The sequence below is a fragment of the Parus major genome, chromosome 4, assembly GCF_001522545.3.
Source record: "Parus major isolate Abel chromosome 4, Parus_major1.1, whole genome shotgun sequence".
Lineage (NCBI taxonomy): Eukaryota > Metazoa > Chordata > Aves > Passeriformes > Paridae > Parus > Parus major.
Genome location: NC_031771.1, coordinates 37,772,100 through 37,789,653, shown reverse-complemented (window position 1 = coordinate 37,789,653; position 17,554 = coordinate 37,772,100). Strand labels below are relative to the sequence as shown.

The 17,554-nt window shown below is 35.8% G+C and overlaps 1 protein-coding gene across 20 annotated transcripts in view; it reads left to right on the top strand.

The window, feature by feature from the left end:
• Window positions 1-17,554, top strand: part of SORBS2 (sorbin and SH3 domain containing 2) — a 202,260-nt gene that overhangs the window by 154,483 nt on the left and 30,223 nt on the right. For 13 of the 20 annotated variants that reach the window (XM_033513982.1, XM_033513986.1, XM_033513987.1 and 10 more), the window contains 6 exons: window positions 808-874; window positions 1,691-1,735; window positions 2,921-3,104; window positions 5,463-5,577; window positions 12,524-12,607; window positions 14,691-14,747. In XM_033513982.1, coding sequence (XP_033369873.1) covers window positions 808-874; window positions 1,691-1,735; window positions 2,921-3,104; window positions 5,463-5,577; window positions 12,524-12,607; window positions 14,691-14,747 — 552 coding nt within the window. The remainder of the gene's footprint in view (window positions 1-807; window positions 875-1,690; window positions 1,736-2,920; window positions 3,105-5,462; window positions 5,578-12,523; window positions 12,608-14,690; window positions 14,748-17,554) is intronic. The other 7 variants (XM_015624054.1, XM_015624046.1, XM_033513993.1 and 4 more) reach the window with 2 other exon arrangements.

Below are 17,554 nucleotides of genomic sequence, written 5' to 3'. Positions count from 1 at the left end.
TCTGACTACTGTGGGACAAGTAAAATATTAGCACCTAAGGATAATACTGAAAACATGTTTGCCTTTGTGTTAATAATTTTCTGAAATAATATCATCCTACCTCAAAGAAAATTGCAGCAAAAGAGAAAATTCAGAAGGGTAAGAGATAAAAGAAGCACAAAAAAGGTGTCGATATGAGCAGAGTTTGGGAGCCTTGGGATTACTTAGTTTGCAAAAATAAGGATAATTTAATGAGTGATTACTGAATAAGTTAAAATAAAGTTATCCAAAAAGGGCTTTTAAAACTGGTTAAAAGAATACTCTTTGTTTACAATCCAGACATTAACTCTGAAATATAGTGTGGTCCTAGTTCTTTCCTCAGTAATATTACAAAGTTTTTCTGCATTATTTAACAATTACATTTTGAAAGTATTTTAAGCTGGAAATTTCCAGGAGGTCCAAAGAAGCTCTTCTTACATGCTTGTAATCATAACTGCTGAGGTGTTCCTGTTTTCCTGTGAAGAATCTAGCATTCATCATTGTCAGATATGGGGCACTAAGATGATGAACTGTTGATCTCACAATAATTCCTATGTTCTGAACCATTACACCCTCCCAAGATCAGAATCCAAGACTGACTCAGTCTTCAGTGTCTTCCAGAATTTGTTACAGGGATGCATAAATACATTCAAAATACATGAAAATTATTACAATAACTAAGTAATAACATATAATATTTCTGTCCAGAATAACATTAAATGTCTGATCCCATCTATACACATGGGTATTTTTATTTTGTCATTAATTGTCAAAACTATATTTTTCTAGACAGTTGACAGGCCAAAGGATTGGTACAAGACAATGTTCAAGCAAATCCATATGGTTCATAAGCCTGGTGAGTATGTTCTTATCTTTGTCTCCTCATGTCCAGTTTGAGGGATGAGAAATTGTCTACTGCAAATCTTCTACCATCTGTACTGCCTTTCTTTTGGAGAACTCAGCTGTTAGAACAGTGTGGGCTAGTAAACAGGCAGGTTTAAGGATAAATTCTGTGCTTAAATTTCATTGTTGTCATAGAATATCTTACTTGGTTTTGCTGAAACAGAGCATTGGTGACATTTCTGGCTTTAATGTCCTTTATGATTTGCCCCAAGGATGTCAGGAAACTGTATAAATGGAAATTATTCTCATTGCACCTCCAGAAGGAAGGAGACTTTATTCATCTGAGGTAGAGCTAACATTCAGTATGGTCACACAGAATGTTAGTGGGAGAATAAGAAATGTAGGCAGCAGAATACTGGCTTACAAGCTCTATTTTGAGCACTAGTCACATAGTAGATATACTGGATTCGTGATAGGAACAACAACTTAACAGTCTGTAGCAGAGAAAAGCTGACAAAAGGAAGGAATCAAGCTTGGGGAGGGGAAAAGAACAGACAAAAAGTAATTTGCAGTTCAGTGCTAATTTATTAAGTATGCAATGTGAGTGATGTGACCAGAAGATACAATACAATATAGATGTACGATGGTAAATACAGCCTAAGTATAATGGGAAGATGGAGTCATCCAAAAGCACCTATGAGACAAGGAAAAGAAATACAGTGCTTGATTGCCTATCAGTCTGCTATTTGTATTTGCAAAAACAAAGCTCGGTTTCTGTGATGAACTGGCATGTATGGCACTACTGTAACACATGCATTTCTTTTTGTAGATGACGACACAGACTTGTATAATACTGCATATGCATACAATACTGGTAGGACTTGTTCCATGTTCAAAATGACGCTTTTGTTAATGTCAGCAAGTAATGGTGTAGTTAACTCTTCACGCTCGCTTTTATAAAGCTTGTAGACACACTTTATTGTCTTGTTTGATCTCAGTTGTTCGTGCCTTTTTCCCCCAAATGAAACAAGTTTAATTTTGGTTTCATTCTTACTACAGAAATTAATTGCAGCTGTGGACCTCTTACTGTAGAGGGATATACTTAGCACTGTGGTGACTTGATTACATTGCATTTATTTTCACTAGTGATTGTTAGTAACTCAGCCTTTCCTTATAGAAATGGAAAGGGAACTACTGTGTGAAAATGAAAATACTAATTACTGACATGGAAAGATAAAAAGAATGTACTGAATACACTTTAAAAATATGCAGCAAGAATGCCTAATAAAACTGATGGTTTTTCAAACTTGGCCATTTTTGCTATAGGCATTCATGTTAACGTTATTTAGACACAAGAAAAGGCATATTTATCTAAGATATATAATTATCATGTCTTAAGAAGATTAGACCCATATGGTAAAATTATTTCAAAAAAAAAAGAAAAAATGAAAGCATGAATAGACTATGTGCAAAAAAGGCCACAGTGCCTTCTGCAAAAATGCCATTCAGAATTTTTTTATTTCAGTTTTTGGTGCATTAAACATGCTCTCAATCATGCCTTTTTCTGTGCTGTTCAGAAGATTTGTTGTGGGTCAGTGGTTTGGCATCTCTTTGTACCCTTGTGATCCTCTTCAAGATAGGCTATTGCCTCATCATCACAAACCAACTAGCTATTAAAACAATGAAAAAAGGTGTGTTTCCTGCCTCTTCTCAAGCTTCTGAACATGGAACGACTGAGCAACAGGATGAGCCTGGAGATTAATTACAGGCTGTCATTAACAGATGTGATGGATTTATACACCCATTAACTTCTCCATCAAATTAATTTCTTTTAACTGTACTGCACTTTATCTGTGTGTTTGTAATTTTGTGTAAAAATATATAAGAAGTTCTCTGATGAGCTACATAATATGCAGCAATGTACTTTTAAAACTCATTTTCACATTTTTGTAATCTTGCCGCTTTATTGAGTTACTGTGGGTTCTTGTGGCATTCCATGTCGTGGTTTTTTAAGACTTACTCTCATGTTACAACTGTTTCTGATTTTGTGTCGTATTAGGTAGCTACAGTCCATCCTTCTCTGCTCAGGCACACCCAGCTGCAAAGACACAGACGTACAGACCACTGTCCAAAAGCGCTTCTGACAGTAGCTCCGATGCCTTTAAGGTCTCGTCCCCTTTGCCACCCCACGTGCCACCACCGGTACCACCACATCGTATGCGCCAACGGTCTACACCAGAAAAGTAAGTTAGTGCATTTTTGCAAGGTGTTCTTGCAAAACACAGTACAGTACAGTATTCCAATTGCAGAATATACCAAAGGATGAAATAGCAGCTCTAGAATAATATGACTTCAAGGGCTTTATTCAAGGGCCGGTCAGATGATGAGGGGTGATCTTCACCAGGAGTCTGTGCATCCTGCATGGTCCTGTCATTTCTTCAGTGTGCTAAAGATGTGTTCTTATTCATGATGCGACCATAAGCATTAAGGATTTTGATTCTCATTAGTGGTATTGTCCTGCTTCTTGTGTTTCAGAGCAGTCTGTGCTCTAGGAGCTGTCTTCAATAGTCTCTGAGTAGGAAAGGCCATTCGTTGTATCCAGCACCAAAGAGAAAGGACCAAAAAGATGATGTAATTCTAAATTCAAGGGAGAGGAAAACTGTACAAGAGTGTAGCAGTTAACCCACATTTCCCCAGAGCTTAGAAGTACTTTATACCTCCGTTTTTTTCAATCTTCATTTTGGTAGACCAAGATAGTGTTTACAGATTAAAGAGGCATTTCAGATATCTCACAGTTTTCTACCCAATTTCTCTGCACAAAACCAGCTCCCATTGTTAGAGACCAGTCTGGAAAAAGTTAGTAATGAATAATGGACCATGCAATAGACCTGCACACAAATTCTGTTGACTTCAGCATATCTGTAGGTACTAGCTAAGCAAAAATATTTTTCTTTACTGTTTACATTAAATACTACAACATGTTAATATAATATTATGCTATTATAAATCTATATGTGTGGGGGTATGTATATATTCTATATTAAAAGGGTAATATTCTTCCCTTTCATCTGTGCCTACAAGCTCCCCTCTTGGTTACACTCAAGCAACAAAAGAGAATTTGACCATTTTTGTCAGTTTGGACATTGCAAACATATTTATATGAAGAAATTTAATTATATTTAACAGTTTCAAGTAATTAGCAGATTGAATAAAATATTGTCAGGAAAGACCATACTAAGTGTTTAAAATTAAGACATAATTATGGCTTTTTGAAAAATTTGTAGGTAATAGCAATCCAAAATGTAGTTCTGTAGATACACATAGTGCAGAGGAAGATGGGATTGCTTGATGGTTACTGATTTTGGCTTTCCTGTTGCCAAGGACAGATTGTCAAGAGGAAATCTAAAGGTTAGAGCTGGTCTGCCTCACAGAGGCCATGAGGCTTGAATTTTGTTAGCAGGTCATACAGAAGTGCAGACTTTTTTAGCAAGACACCAAAATGTGGCACTGTTTTGCTTTGATCTCTGAAGTTGTGTGAGTTTTTGTCCTGTGCTTAGGCCAAATGCCTCAGTCACAGAAACTGAAGCCTGTTGCAGTTCCTTTTGTCAAACTTAGAAACAAGTGCTCAGCACTGAATTTGTCTATTTATCCTCTGCTTTTAATCTCCCACATGATACAACAGGCAGTGGAAATCTGTGTTCTCCAGGCCAAGGGATGCCAAACATGTTAGTTATGCTTTGCCCACTGCTGAAAGCTATAGCTTGTCAATCTTTTCCTGCCATTGGGAGATTCTTTTTTTAATTGCCTATAAAGCCAGAGTATTTTAAAATCTCACATAAGAGGCTTAGGTCCACATATATCATGTTTCATAGCTGAGAGGCAAGATATGGTTTGCATTAGGAGCTGAGCTCAAAATATAGTCCATAAAGGATAAAAACCTGAAAACTGTAAATTAGTTGAACCGAGCATGAATCAGAATTTCAATAATATCCTTCTTTTTTCAGTGGCTTGCAGTATACTGCAACTTCATCAGAATATTTCCATTTTCCGGTTCATTCTCAAAAAATGCAACCTTTTCTGCTCTGAAAAAATTTTTTCCTCAGTGAAAATAAACAATAAAGCCATGTAGAACTACTTCCCTTGAAATGTAGGGTATTTTATAAATAGAGGCATCTGTGTCACTGAAACGAACTTGAAAGCATTACTATAAACAAAAGCTACCCCATAGATTTTTTTTAAGGCACATGACATGTGCATTATTATGTCAGGTCACATCAAACCAAGTCACACCAGATAAAATTCAATCAGTGCATGCTCTTTCTTATCATAAATACAGACAATAGATGGTAGTATTTCCCCTTCCCTTTCCTCCAGCCTTTGAGTTACTAGTGTGTCATTTTACACAGAGTTAAATAAAAATATGTATGAGCTACAGTTTTATACAGCAACACTGGTATGCCCAGCTAGATGTTCCACAGCTGAGATCTGGAAAGATTTGCTGTTCTGAACATCATTTGGCTTTGCGGGTTTCTGTTGTACAGAGCTGTAAAGCACAAGGTGATGACAGTAAATTAGCTCAGTTGCTTGTATTTGCTGTTTAGGAATGACTGGGATCCTCCTGACAGAAAGGTAGATACTCGCAAGTTCCGTTCTGAACCAAGAAGTATTTTTGAATATGAGCCGGGAAAGTCATCGATCCTTGAACATGAAAGACCGGTAAGACACATAAATGAAATGGGTAATACAGTAAAAGATTTGGTAAGAGGTTATCTGTTTATTATTTAGAGGAATATTGAAGATCCTTTTTACAATACAATGTTGCAGAAATTTGTGTTTGTTCTTATCTGATGATTGTATTGAAAAATGGGGTTTGGCTTATTTACTCAACTTACATCTTCCAGTGTTTGCAAGAAATCCCCACTGTGCAAACCTCATGGATGATAGGCAGAACAGATGGAAGCTGGTTTTTCTAACTGGTGTGCATCTACAACACTTACTTTCAGTAGTATTAACAGCACATATGATATCTGATTAATTAATGCATAAAAATAAAATATTTGCATTTTCAGGATCTATGAATTGTATATCTAAGGAGATTGTGGTCAAATACTGGCCAAGGTTGCCCAGACTGGACTTGCCTGAACACAGCCCTGAGCAACCTGATATGATTAGAGCTTTTGCAGGAGGTTGGGCTAGATGATCTCTGGAGGTCCTTCCCAGCCCCAAATGCTCTGTGATTTGAGTGAGTGTACATTATGAATGAGTGTACCTTAATATGTAATTAGAAGCCTTTATTCCTGCTTTCTGAATAATGATTGTAATTTTGGAATAAAGCTGTGCTTAATGCTTGCAAAATGACAATTAACGGAAGTTTTCATTTGCTGAAAGACACGTTCACCCAGCCCTTCCAATTTAGCTTTGTGCTATCTTAACATTTTCTTATTTTAGGAAAGCTGTCATGTATCAATGGCATATTTTCTTTTCTTGGTCTTTTACTTTAAGGTTGAAATGTTTGAGGGAGTCCAGGTTTAAAGAAGAGGTTTATGAAATCAGTACTGGATTGCTATTTACTTCTGTATTATATGCTTGTTCACAGAATTTATTTTGCCAATTTAAAGCAAATTAAGGAAATAACTGAATTTCAAAATATGCAATATATCAACAGTGGAACACCTGAACCAAGCACCTCTTCCTTTGTTTTTGTGGTCTTTGCAGGAATCTAATTTTTGTTAGCTAGAAAACACAAAGCTCTTTTTCTGTGAAATTGAGTTCTTGCCAAACTGATGTGTTTCTCAAAGAAGAAATTGGCATTTCTGTAGGAACTGGTAATGAATCAATAGAATTAGTATCTGAGTGCAGATGAACTTAAGAATTTTATTTAAAAGACAGTGTCATCTGTCCTGAGTACTTTCTGAGTGCCATGGATGCATTAAAAACACTGAGGTAATTTTCCAGTGCTCCCAATGCCAAAGAGTAATAGCAGATTCAAATTAAAAATAAGCAAATTACACTGATTTCAGGTATTCCAAGAGTGGCCTCACTTTTCTAATAAATTACATTTTCCGATAATGTAATGTGAACAAAATTAATTGACATGACAATTGCAGTGCTGATTAATATTGTCAGAGCTACATTGTTTCAATTCTAGCAAACTAACAAAACAACAAAAAAGTGAGCTTTCTTCCACTTTTTTCCACTTGCTTATGCATTTTACTTTTGCTAATCTAAATCAAGAGATGGAATTTTGAGCTTTTTTTGGTCCTTAAAATATTTGCATGCAGGAAAGCTTTAGTCATGTTGTACCTACTAAGCAATACCCTTCAAGGGTTAGGTCATATTTTGTCATCTGAAGCTTAGACTAAACATTTAGGCTTAGCTGATGTACATACAAGGAACCATCTCATTGTATAAGAAATTTTTAGAGCTGAGATTATTTATGTACAGAATTGTGAGATTTTTTTTTGTTTGTGAGAGATTTTGTTTGTTTATTCAGAGCTGTAAAAAATAACAAAATATAAGATGAAAGCTGTACTGACACTAACGTAACATAGCTGAAAAAAATAGGGAGCTATCACAGTTTCATCAATCTGGAATGCCTGCTGTTGATGAAGATGCTATTTAGTTTTATGTAATTTAGATACTGCTTTTGGACCATGTTACTAACAGAAAATTTGTTTCACAGAAGTATTTGCTTTCCTTGTATTCACTGAATGGGATATAGGAGGTAAAACTAACTCCTTAAAAGATGATCAGCAAAGCAGGTCAAAAGCTTTTTTCATTGCGTGTTGGAAAAGCTGACATCAGAAAATAATGCATTGGTTCCGAATTCAGATGAAAACTCCAAATTCTCAAGTATGTCAGTACTGCATGAATTAAATCTGCCATCTTGATAATCTCAAAAGATTTGATTTTTAATGTCTGAAAAATTTTGATGATACTGAAGGAAAGTATTAATACAAATGTGGAATATAAAATAAATGCACTAAATTAATATTGCAAAATATGGACATTTATAGTGTCTGAACTAGAAATTCATATTTTATTCATTTTGTCAAAACCAAAAAAGTCAACGGGAGTTTTTTTAACAATCCAAATCCCCATTTTTTTTTTTTTAATTACATAAGTTCCATGTCAACAAGATTGTAGTTTTCATGGCAAAGTAATCTGTCAAAAATATAAAATACTTACAGCTACCTTGTATCATAATGAGCAGGACAAATCAGACTTGACAGATCAGTGTTCCCTTTATTGGTGTATGTAGTCAATTGGAATCAGTTGTGATTAATGTGGAGATGAAAACATGGGAAGAATAAAAGAAATTGAGATTCAATGTAAAGCTGACATTTAGTGGGAAACACTATTCAGCAGATCCTCACTGATCAAAAGAAGATCTGTGTTAATCAAAACAATGTGAGAAATAAAAAATAAAACATTGACCTAGTAATAAACATTAAATGGATAGATTGGTGGGGAATAACCAATTATCTTTGTAATAGATGCAGAAGGACGAGTGAAGTTTCAGACTGCTGTGTTGTTAGTAACCTTTTCCGTGAAACAGGAAGTTATTGTGGTTTTTTCCATAATTTGAATTTGTAAGAGTATAAAACATCAGCAAAAAGTAGAGGCTTTGGAGTAGTATTTTGAGATTACACTAGAAGTTTGTGATATTAAGGCATTAAATAGTATTACAAGACATGGTGATGCAGCTCATTTTTTTCCTATTTCAAGAAGCCACTGATAGGGTGGTACATAAGTTGTTTTGATGTCTGTTTCCATCTCCAGTGTCTGCAATTCAACTAAATATTCCTCTTTTTCTCCAGTGCCATCCAAACAATGGACTCGTTTCCTAAAATGGATGCTTACTTTCCATTAAAAAGTAAATAACAATGTAACGACTTAATCATGTGTAAATAAATTAAATTTTATTATTCAGTAGTTTCTACCTTGTCTATATGAGAAGCAGTTCCTCCATACTTGTATATATATTTCTATTTCTGCAGCAGAGTAAGGAAAGATCTCAGTGTTACTGTAAAAAAATACCTCATAAAATTGGTACAAGCAATGCCTCTATTTTAATTAGTTTTTTACCCTAAGCATAAAAGTATACATGTGCTAGTCAAATAAAACTGTGAGGTTAAATTTTAGTTCTATTTTTTTTAATCTCTGTTCAACATACAAGTTTTCTGCTGAGTTTATTTACAAGAGGAATTCATAATTAGAATATTTTTTTAAAAATTACTGTTTTGTCAAATACCAGAAATAGACTGGGCTTGTTCCATGATGTACATCTGTTATTTTTCATTTGGTTTGGTTTTTAATGTAGTGAAAAATTTGAAATTTTCCTTAGAACATGCACATTTGGTTGCTTTTGACATCTCAATCTGGTTATCTGAATATTCTGCTTGGTTTGCTTAATATGTCATTAAAAAATATTTCTTCTCATGAAGAAATAGACTAAGTCCATCTGGTAGTAGACTTGGAGTTACCACAGCTATTTAAAAAGTAGTCCAAAAAAGGAAAACCAAAAGAAAATTATTCTTTAGAGATAATAAAATGCCAAATCCAAATTTACAACAGGCATCTCAGCTTATTCCACACAGGCTTCAGTTTGGTGTCTGAACCTGCAAATGCAAAATACTGATCTACATGTAAGAACCATCTATCTCACAAGTTGAAATGCAGTTTTGATTATTACCTGTTGATGTCTATTTGTATATCAAATCAAGAACAGGCAAAGCTACATGTAATACTACAGATGTAATTTTTTCATTGACCATCCATGTTCTATACTTGAGAATGCTGATGCAGTTTTGTGTTGACCATCTGATGCAAAGGGAGTGAAGTTACTTAGTGGTCTTTAGTTGTATATTTTCAACAAATAATCAAAATATTACTATATTGCTACTTGAAGGACAGAATGTGGGAACAGTACTTGACCGGCAAGTCATAAAAAGGGATTTTCCTTTATTGCTTTTACTTTCTATTCCAGTAGTTTGGGAGATACTTTGTGAGACTAAGCTAAGTGCAACTTTTTAAGTCAAAATGATTTATTCATTTTAAGTCTCTTAGAAGGGAAGATAATAGAAAAAGGTCTGTCAGCAAAACTGAATCCAAAAGCCCAGCAAAATCAATTGCCTGTGTATTGATCTTGGTAGAACAGGGCATGCAGTCCTCTCCAGAAGTGCCAGGCAGAAGGGAATTTGCAGACTTCAGTGCTCAGTTTCTTTTTGTTTGCTGCCCTCTGCGGTTGAAGCTGTAAATTAAAGTGGACTTGGCTACGTGGAGTTAGCTCTACATACTTATTATCAGTCTCATTTTATTTGCAACTACTACAGGAGAGGAAATGAAAACTTGGAAACTAGATAAAATACATTATTTCTAGCTTTTTCTTTACCATCAGAAACACAAGTGATTTTAAGCTTGTGTCTAATTGCAAGAGTATTGGAAGTGGAAAAGGGAGGCAATTCCCTTTCTCATTTTTGTCTCCTTGGCTGGCACTGGGGGAGTCCAGTTGATCTGTCGGTGTGTTCTGCCTCCCTGCAAGGAGGGACATGTTCCATCACTGTGTAGCTGTGGGGCTGCTTCTCTTCAGGGCACCTTGTTATGTCAGTAGGTCAGAACTTCTAGAGGCAAGAACTCCACAAATCCAACCCTATTTAAATATTTTAAAATATTTACATATTTATTTTATGTAAACACACTCATTTATTGATACCAACATTTCTGTGGAAGTTTGGAGAAAGGATGGAAAAGAATCGGTTAGTAATGTCTTCTCAGATTATCCAGATGAAAATTGTGGAAATTTTTTTAAGGTAAGGAAAAAAAAACCTCTAAATATGGCAAGTATTCTCTGTAATGGGAATCAACTTGCTATACTGCAGAGTTATCTTCTGCATTTTGTATCTGTTATTTTTTGCCCTCATGTCTTCATATCTCTGTAGAAGAGAATCCTGTGGTTTTTTCTTATATTAGTCATAGTGTCTATTAAAATCACACTTTTAGTAGTCAGTTCATTAAACTAATTTCAGTAGGATTTCTCTACAAAGGACTTGCGTGTGTATAGCTGAATTCAAGCACTTGTCAGTACTGCTGAGATATAGCTGTGGATGGTGGAAATATAAGGGCAAAACTCCAGAGGCACTTCACTTCCTAACCCTTCTCTGGAGCACACCAAGTTTTCATCAGTGACATTCACTTCCTTCTGCATTCACAGGAATACTGCTTCCCTTACTTGAAAGGGCATTGTGAACATAAGTGTATAAAACATCTGGGATCCAGATATTGCATGAACAGCTTGTAGATATGTGACCACCAAGGTAGTTGTGAATGGTTGTTGACCTTTCAATACAGAAGAGTTGGCAGGCTGTCCCAGTAACACCAAAAGCAGCAAGAAAAGTGCTGTAGGATGTTTAATTACCTGAAATGGTCAAAACCACAATATTATCTCATGCAGAAAACAGAAATAGCTGTATGTGGTTGCTCTGGTCTACTGGTGACAGTTTGACTCCCGAGGAGAAAGTGTTACGTACTTGATCACCAGTGTCATTCTTGATTGCTTTCTAGGGCATACCATAATTAGTGTCTACGTTCTGATAATCAGAGTTATGGAGAAGCAAATTTTAAATTCAAAAATGTATTTAACAAGAGGATTTCTCTGTTTCAGAGATCTTTAAGCCAGCAATTCATTGTAATTCTGTGCTGCATGAAAGCCTACATCAGATGCTACAAAGAAACTGAAGCTGTTTGGAAAGTAATTAATGCAGCCAAGTTTACAGTTGATTACATATCCCATTGAGGGCTGTACTGTTTTGCACTGTCATGTTTCCACGCTGCTTGAATAAATCTGTCAATTACTCTTCTGTTCACTGAAGGATTTCCTTAATACTATCTTCAATTGCTACTTTATCCCTTGGCTGTGAGAATTTTCAGATGAAAACAATGTATTTCACCGTGGAAAAAAATGCTTCATTATGTCAACAAGGCTATGTGAGATAAAGCATTTCACAGTACTGCTGAAACAAATATTATGGAATGCATAATTTTTTTGTTCCCTATGTTTTGAACATAGGATCTAAAATATACCAGTTCCTTTTCATATGCTGAAGTGGCTTTTTAACATAGTGATGCTTGTGTGATGCATATTCCATATCTCTGCTCAGTGCTTGCTTCAAGACATCAAGATTCAGAATCAACATGCTCTGTGAGAAGACAAGGAATGACTGAAAGCAATACAGATAAAGTTGTGTCTTTATTGCTGATCAGATGGGCAGTTTCCTGCCTGTGCTGGAGAAGACAATCATTTATACCATCTTCCTAACAAGGAATCTTTAGCAGCATTAAATGTAATTAACTAATGCAGTGATGTTAAAGAAAAGGTCAAAAACCCCTCTTAGCTTTAAAAGTGTAATTTGAAAATGTTTAACATCTTCCAGTCCTTGGAAGAAAATCAACAAAAAGAAAAGTATTAAAGCTACCAGTGAATGACTGCTCTTGAACACTTGAATATTCTCTGTCTTTAATACCATCTTCATTCTTTGAGTTTATTTCATTTCTTTCCCCGTATTTGTTTTATGTCTGTGTGTTTGTTGTTAAAGTGACAGCATTTCTAGCACTTTGCTCAGTGTGTGCCTTTTCCTTCCCTTTTCCTTCACAACTGCTCCAGACTGATCGCATAAACCCAGATGACATAGATTTAGAAAACGAACCCTGGTATAAGTTCTTTTCAGAGCTGGAGTTTGGACGTCCGGTAAGTGAGGACAGAATATTGATGTATACACTTCAGGAAAAAATATTTTTAGAAAGAACTATTTAAATTACCAAATTCAGCAAGTATATGACAGTAAAATTAATTTAAGTTGGGGTTTTTTTTGAAGAAGGGCAGTAAAGTCCCATAAATGTAAGTATTTTTTTGAAATAGACTCAACTTGCTAGAGTCATTATACTAATAGCTTTAATAAGGAGTATGTGTTAGATATATAGTATTGTGTAAGTATTTAATAACAAGACAAATTCCATGTTAAACAGGGATGCTTGCTAGTTTGCCTAAATTTTTTGCATTTGGCTAGATTATTTTTGAACAATCTTCTAGGACAGAAAAACATGACAGTTTACATTAGGGATGCTAAGTTGCAGATCAACTAAATTAATTTAATGTATGAAACCATAAACTAACTTCTTATAGCAGGAAATACTGAGAGGGTTTTTTTTCCCTTTTTTTCATCTCTTAAATGCATATATGCAGATTCATATTGTGTACCTGAACACAGAGATATTGGTTTTCTCTGTTTTCAAGCTGGACACCTGTTTGAGTGGACAGACTTCAGTTCTGCTCCTATTTTCACATGTAGCCCCTACCCAAAAAAAAGGGCTCTGGCAAACAGCTGCTGGTTTAGAGCTGCTGCAAGTGCTTACATTTAAAATTATAAACCTGAAGAGTTCCATCTGGCTGAAACACCTAAAAATCAGAAATATCTCAATTTTTCACCTTGATTTCTTAAGCACTTGCAAATTTCTTCTGCAAATACCTAGGCTTAATTGTAGCTAAGCACCGAAGGCTGTTTTTATATATTTTTGTATATTTTTTACAACAGTAAAACAGTAACATTGCCCTTGAGGCAACACTGAGAACTAGGTTTCACTTTATCCCTGCACAATGCCTTAACAACTAGGTTGGAGATGCACCTGCTCTTGCTTTTGCACACTCCCTCTCTGGCTCCACAGAGCTCAAATTCTTTCCGTACACTCTAACATCTTTAGGAAAAAGGATAGCAAATGTATTCATCCCAGAAGAGTATCTAAGAGGATAGTTGGAATATCCAAACAGGTGGAAAATTAAAAGAAATTAAAATCCCCTTAGAAAAAGAAGGGAAGTAAACCCAAGCATTCTGTCAGTCTTTTTAAGCATTCTCATAGCTCCACAGGATCCACCCCAGGAATTTTTGAGTTTAAAAAGCAGAAGCCACAGGCTGCAGGCAGGAAATCTGAAGTAGACATGAGGTTGAAAGTATCAGAATTTAAAATATCTCCACTCTTTTCTTTCCCTGTCAACCTCTGGAAGCCTATGTGAATTTTAATTAGTGACATGCCAGGCTACATGAGGAGTCTGAGCACTTGACACAGCGCTTTGGAGGACACCCTGGAAGAGCTTAGTCCTTTTCTGTAGTTAGCCATAAGCCAAAATCAGAACTCTCTGCTATTTCAGTGAGAGCAGAAGAGAAAGAAAATCATATACACTCCTTTAAAACCTTAATGTTTTAATCATAGCATTTTAAATAATTATCCATTGAATACCCTCTGAAAATTAAAAAAAAAAAAAAAAAAAAAAAAGGGTAAATATATCTGGGTTTAATTTCTGCAGTTGTCTATAATGTTATCACATTGTCATGGATTACTTTTTATCTCCATTATCCTGCCTTTCGAGTCATATTGTCATTCCTCCCTCTAGGTGGGAAGAAACAGGACAGATAAATTCTTCTGATGAACTGTATTACAACAATACTTTACTGATAACAATAACTTTTAAGACAAGACACATTGAAATTCCTCCAGGAGAGCATAATTGTGACGCTTTTCTCTATCAGTATTAAAAACTGCTGGTATTTATTCAGCCATTCCAGTTGTAAATTTTACCACCTAAAGTTACTAACGTTTTATTAAGATTTTTTAAAAATAACACATTTATCCTTCCATTCTACCCATGTGTGTCACTCTTTGTATCTGATGCTGTCAACACTTAATTTCTAACTGTGTCACCTTTTCCACATGTTTCATTCCTTGCTGCCATTGATTCTACTCCATTTCATCTCTACACTTCTGCTTTTATGATGCAGCCACCTAAAAAGCTTTTGGACTATGTTCAAGACAGTTCAACTGGTGTTTCCTATGAGGTAAATGAATGGTTCTTTTTCAGATGATTCTCTTGGGAAGAAGGGTTGGAATGCTCACCATTTATGTCTTAAGTTCATTAAAATTTAGTGGTTTCCTTCTGATAGCTATGAGACATTTCTAATTCACAATCATTGTATCTTTGTCTTCATATCTTTCCAGATCACTAGTGCATTTGGATGTTGATCTTATTATCCTAGGAACTGTGAGTCCTTATCCCCAAAACTTCTCAGAGATTAACACCCAGAATTACACAATACTCCATACGTCTCTAACTCTTTGACAAATTCCCACTTTTCAGAGTTGGGCAAGTGCATTGCACAATTAATCCATCAGCACAGTATATTTTTTATTAAAATATCTGACTGCAAATTCTACGTGTCAAGTGAAAGCCTTTGTGGCTAAGCTGTCATTTCTGCTATTAAGTATTTATGACTAAGGTTTCTCATCAGGTAAAACAGCAATTAATAGTACTGTTGTAATTTATAACTCAGGATTGACAGTTGCTGTCAGTACTCCAAATAAAATTCATCAAGATCAGGTAGTGGGCTGACATTGCCCTACTCTGAGTGGGAGAGATTCAGGCTTTCATTCCTTCTCCACTCCCTCCCCATTTTTACAGCGTTAGGGCAAAAGTCAGTGAATCTTCTGCTGGCAAGTTTGCTTCATATGGTGGCTTTACTTCATTCATGTTTGTGATTCACTCTCATCTTCCGTAGTTTCTCCAAAAGTTAAACTCAAGTTGTGGTCTTAAATTGTTAATTGTTTGCAATTTACTGTGGTTTGGTTTTAAGCTCTCTATATATCTAGAAAAAACTATAGTTGTGAAATTTGGGTCCCAGTTCTCTGAAGGAGAATGCTTGTTGGCCTTTTCTAATTCCTGTTGGTTTTCAGTATATCAAGGAGGACAAGTTAAAAGTCGTAACATGACTTTGAAATATTTCTGTGTTCAGTAGGTCTGGGTAAAGTTGTTGCTAAGTAACACTGATTTTCTCTTTGATTAATTTACAAAAAGTTCTGTCTTTAATTTTGAAAGTTTAATAATCTTTAAATATGATAAATCATGTTCAAAAGCTACAGCAACTCAATACTTCTCCAGAAGGGGAGACTATTCAAAATAACTTGATAAAGTATTATAACCATCATGCAAACAAGCCTATTTGTTATTTATCTTTTACTTTTGCCTACTTTCCTTAGCTCCATTTTTAGTCAGTATTAAAGCATTGATGCATGAAAACAGCTAAAATGCAGCCTTATTTTTAAATGTATATCTCATTTTTTTAGTAAAACCAAATCAAAGTATTCAAAAAAGACTGTATTTGATAATTTGGAGTTGTCATCTCCAATATTTAATTTTTTTCAAGTGGCCTTTATTCAAATAGAGCAGTGTTAAATATTGTGGAAGATGGCTAATTATCTTCGGAGGTGAGAGAGATGTGTCAGTTGGGCCATCTAAAAGCAGGTCAGTAAACGCCCAAGAGCTGACAGGACAGCTGCAAACAGTAAAACAAGCGGTAAAAAACAACCACACACAGTGTTTACTTTCACCTTTCCTCTATATGTCACATCAGTGAAGCTGTGGAGAGAAGGTATAAACGCCACACATTCTATAAACAATAATGTGCCTGTAGTAAAAATTAGTGTTGTAGAATGGGCAACATGCAGGATCTGTCATACAGAAAAAACTTCAAAGCCAGCATCAAGTAAAGGATAAAAGGGCAAGTTACATTCAAGGTGGTAAGAGAATCTTAAAGGGTGAAAAGCGAAAGCCATATGGTAATCCAGCAGTCAATTTTGGCATGATACGCACTTGTAGCCATTTTAGGCTGATCACTGGCACTGTGTATGGCCTGGGAAATGCTCTGCATAAGGAAATTTCCTCTGGTGTGACTTCTGTTGTGGGATTTACCCATAGCCTTCCATAGGAGACAGTGAGGCTCTGCTCCACCCTTGGGAATGACACCATGGTCTGTACAGCTGTGGAGCTATCACAGGAGGTGGGAAGCAATCGCTGCCTCAGGGCCATTTGGCCACTGTCACCTCACAGGTGGTCAGCGGTCACTAGTGGAAGTGGTTGGCATCTGCACAGAAAAATCCACAGTGACAATTTATCTGCAATGTTTGTACCACCTTGTGCAACAGTTCTGAGAGATCACCTGTGGTCCTGAGTTTCCTTCCTGGCTGGTTCCAGACCGTGGCAGTGACTGGTCAAGAGAAGGAAGATGGTTGTGGCCAGTTTAGAAGTGAGACTCAGATGTTTTCCAGGACAGGCTGAATGTGTGTTTTTTGGGTAGTGTAGGGAAGCACACAGACCTGACACCTTTGCTCACTGTGGTTATACTGGCTGTTGGTGTGACAACACTGTGTCTGGCTTCTATGGTTTTATTGCAGACAGACCTCATAGTATTGGATATGTATCTTAAAATTAGTGAATTTGGAGAGTGATGGGAGAATCATCACAAAGTACTTTTAAGTCTTCAGAAGGTGTAAAGAAAAACTTCAAAATATGAACTACTTGAACATTTGGAATTATCTTAGCTCGAGTTTTAGATAACATTGGTTTCATATTGTAGCATGTTTGTGTGGCTCTCCCTGTCCCACAGTCCTACAAAATCTTTTCCCAAATATTCTAAGACTACTGGTGACTTCTGGAGGTGTACCGAAGTGTCAGTTAACAAATCTGGGTGAAGTTCTGTTCATGAACTTGCAAATCAAATCACTGGGGGAAAAAAGAATCTTACAAAGGAAAGGACTTAGACAGACCATGAGTGCCATTACTTTGGAAGTGCTTCAGGACAAAGGTTTTTCC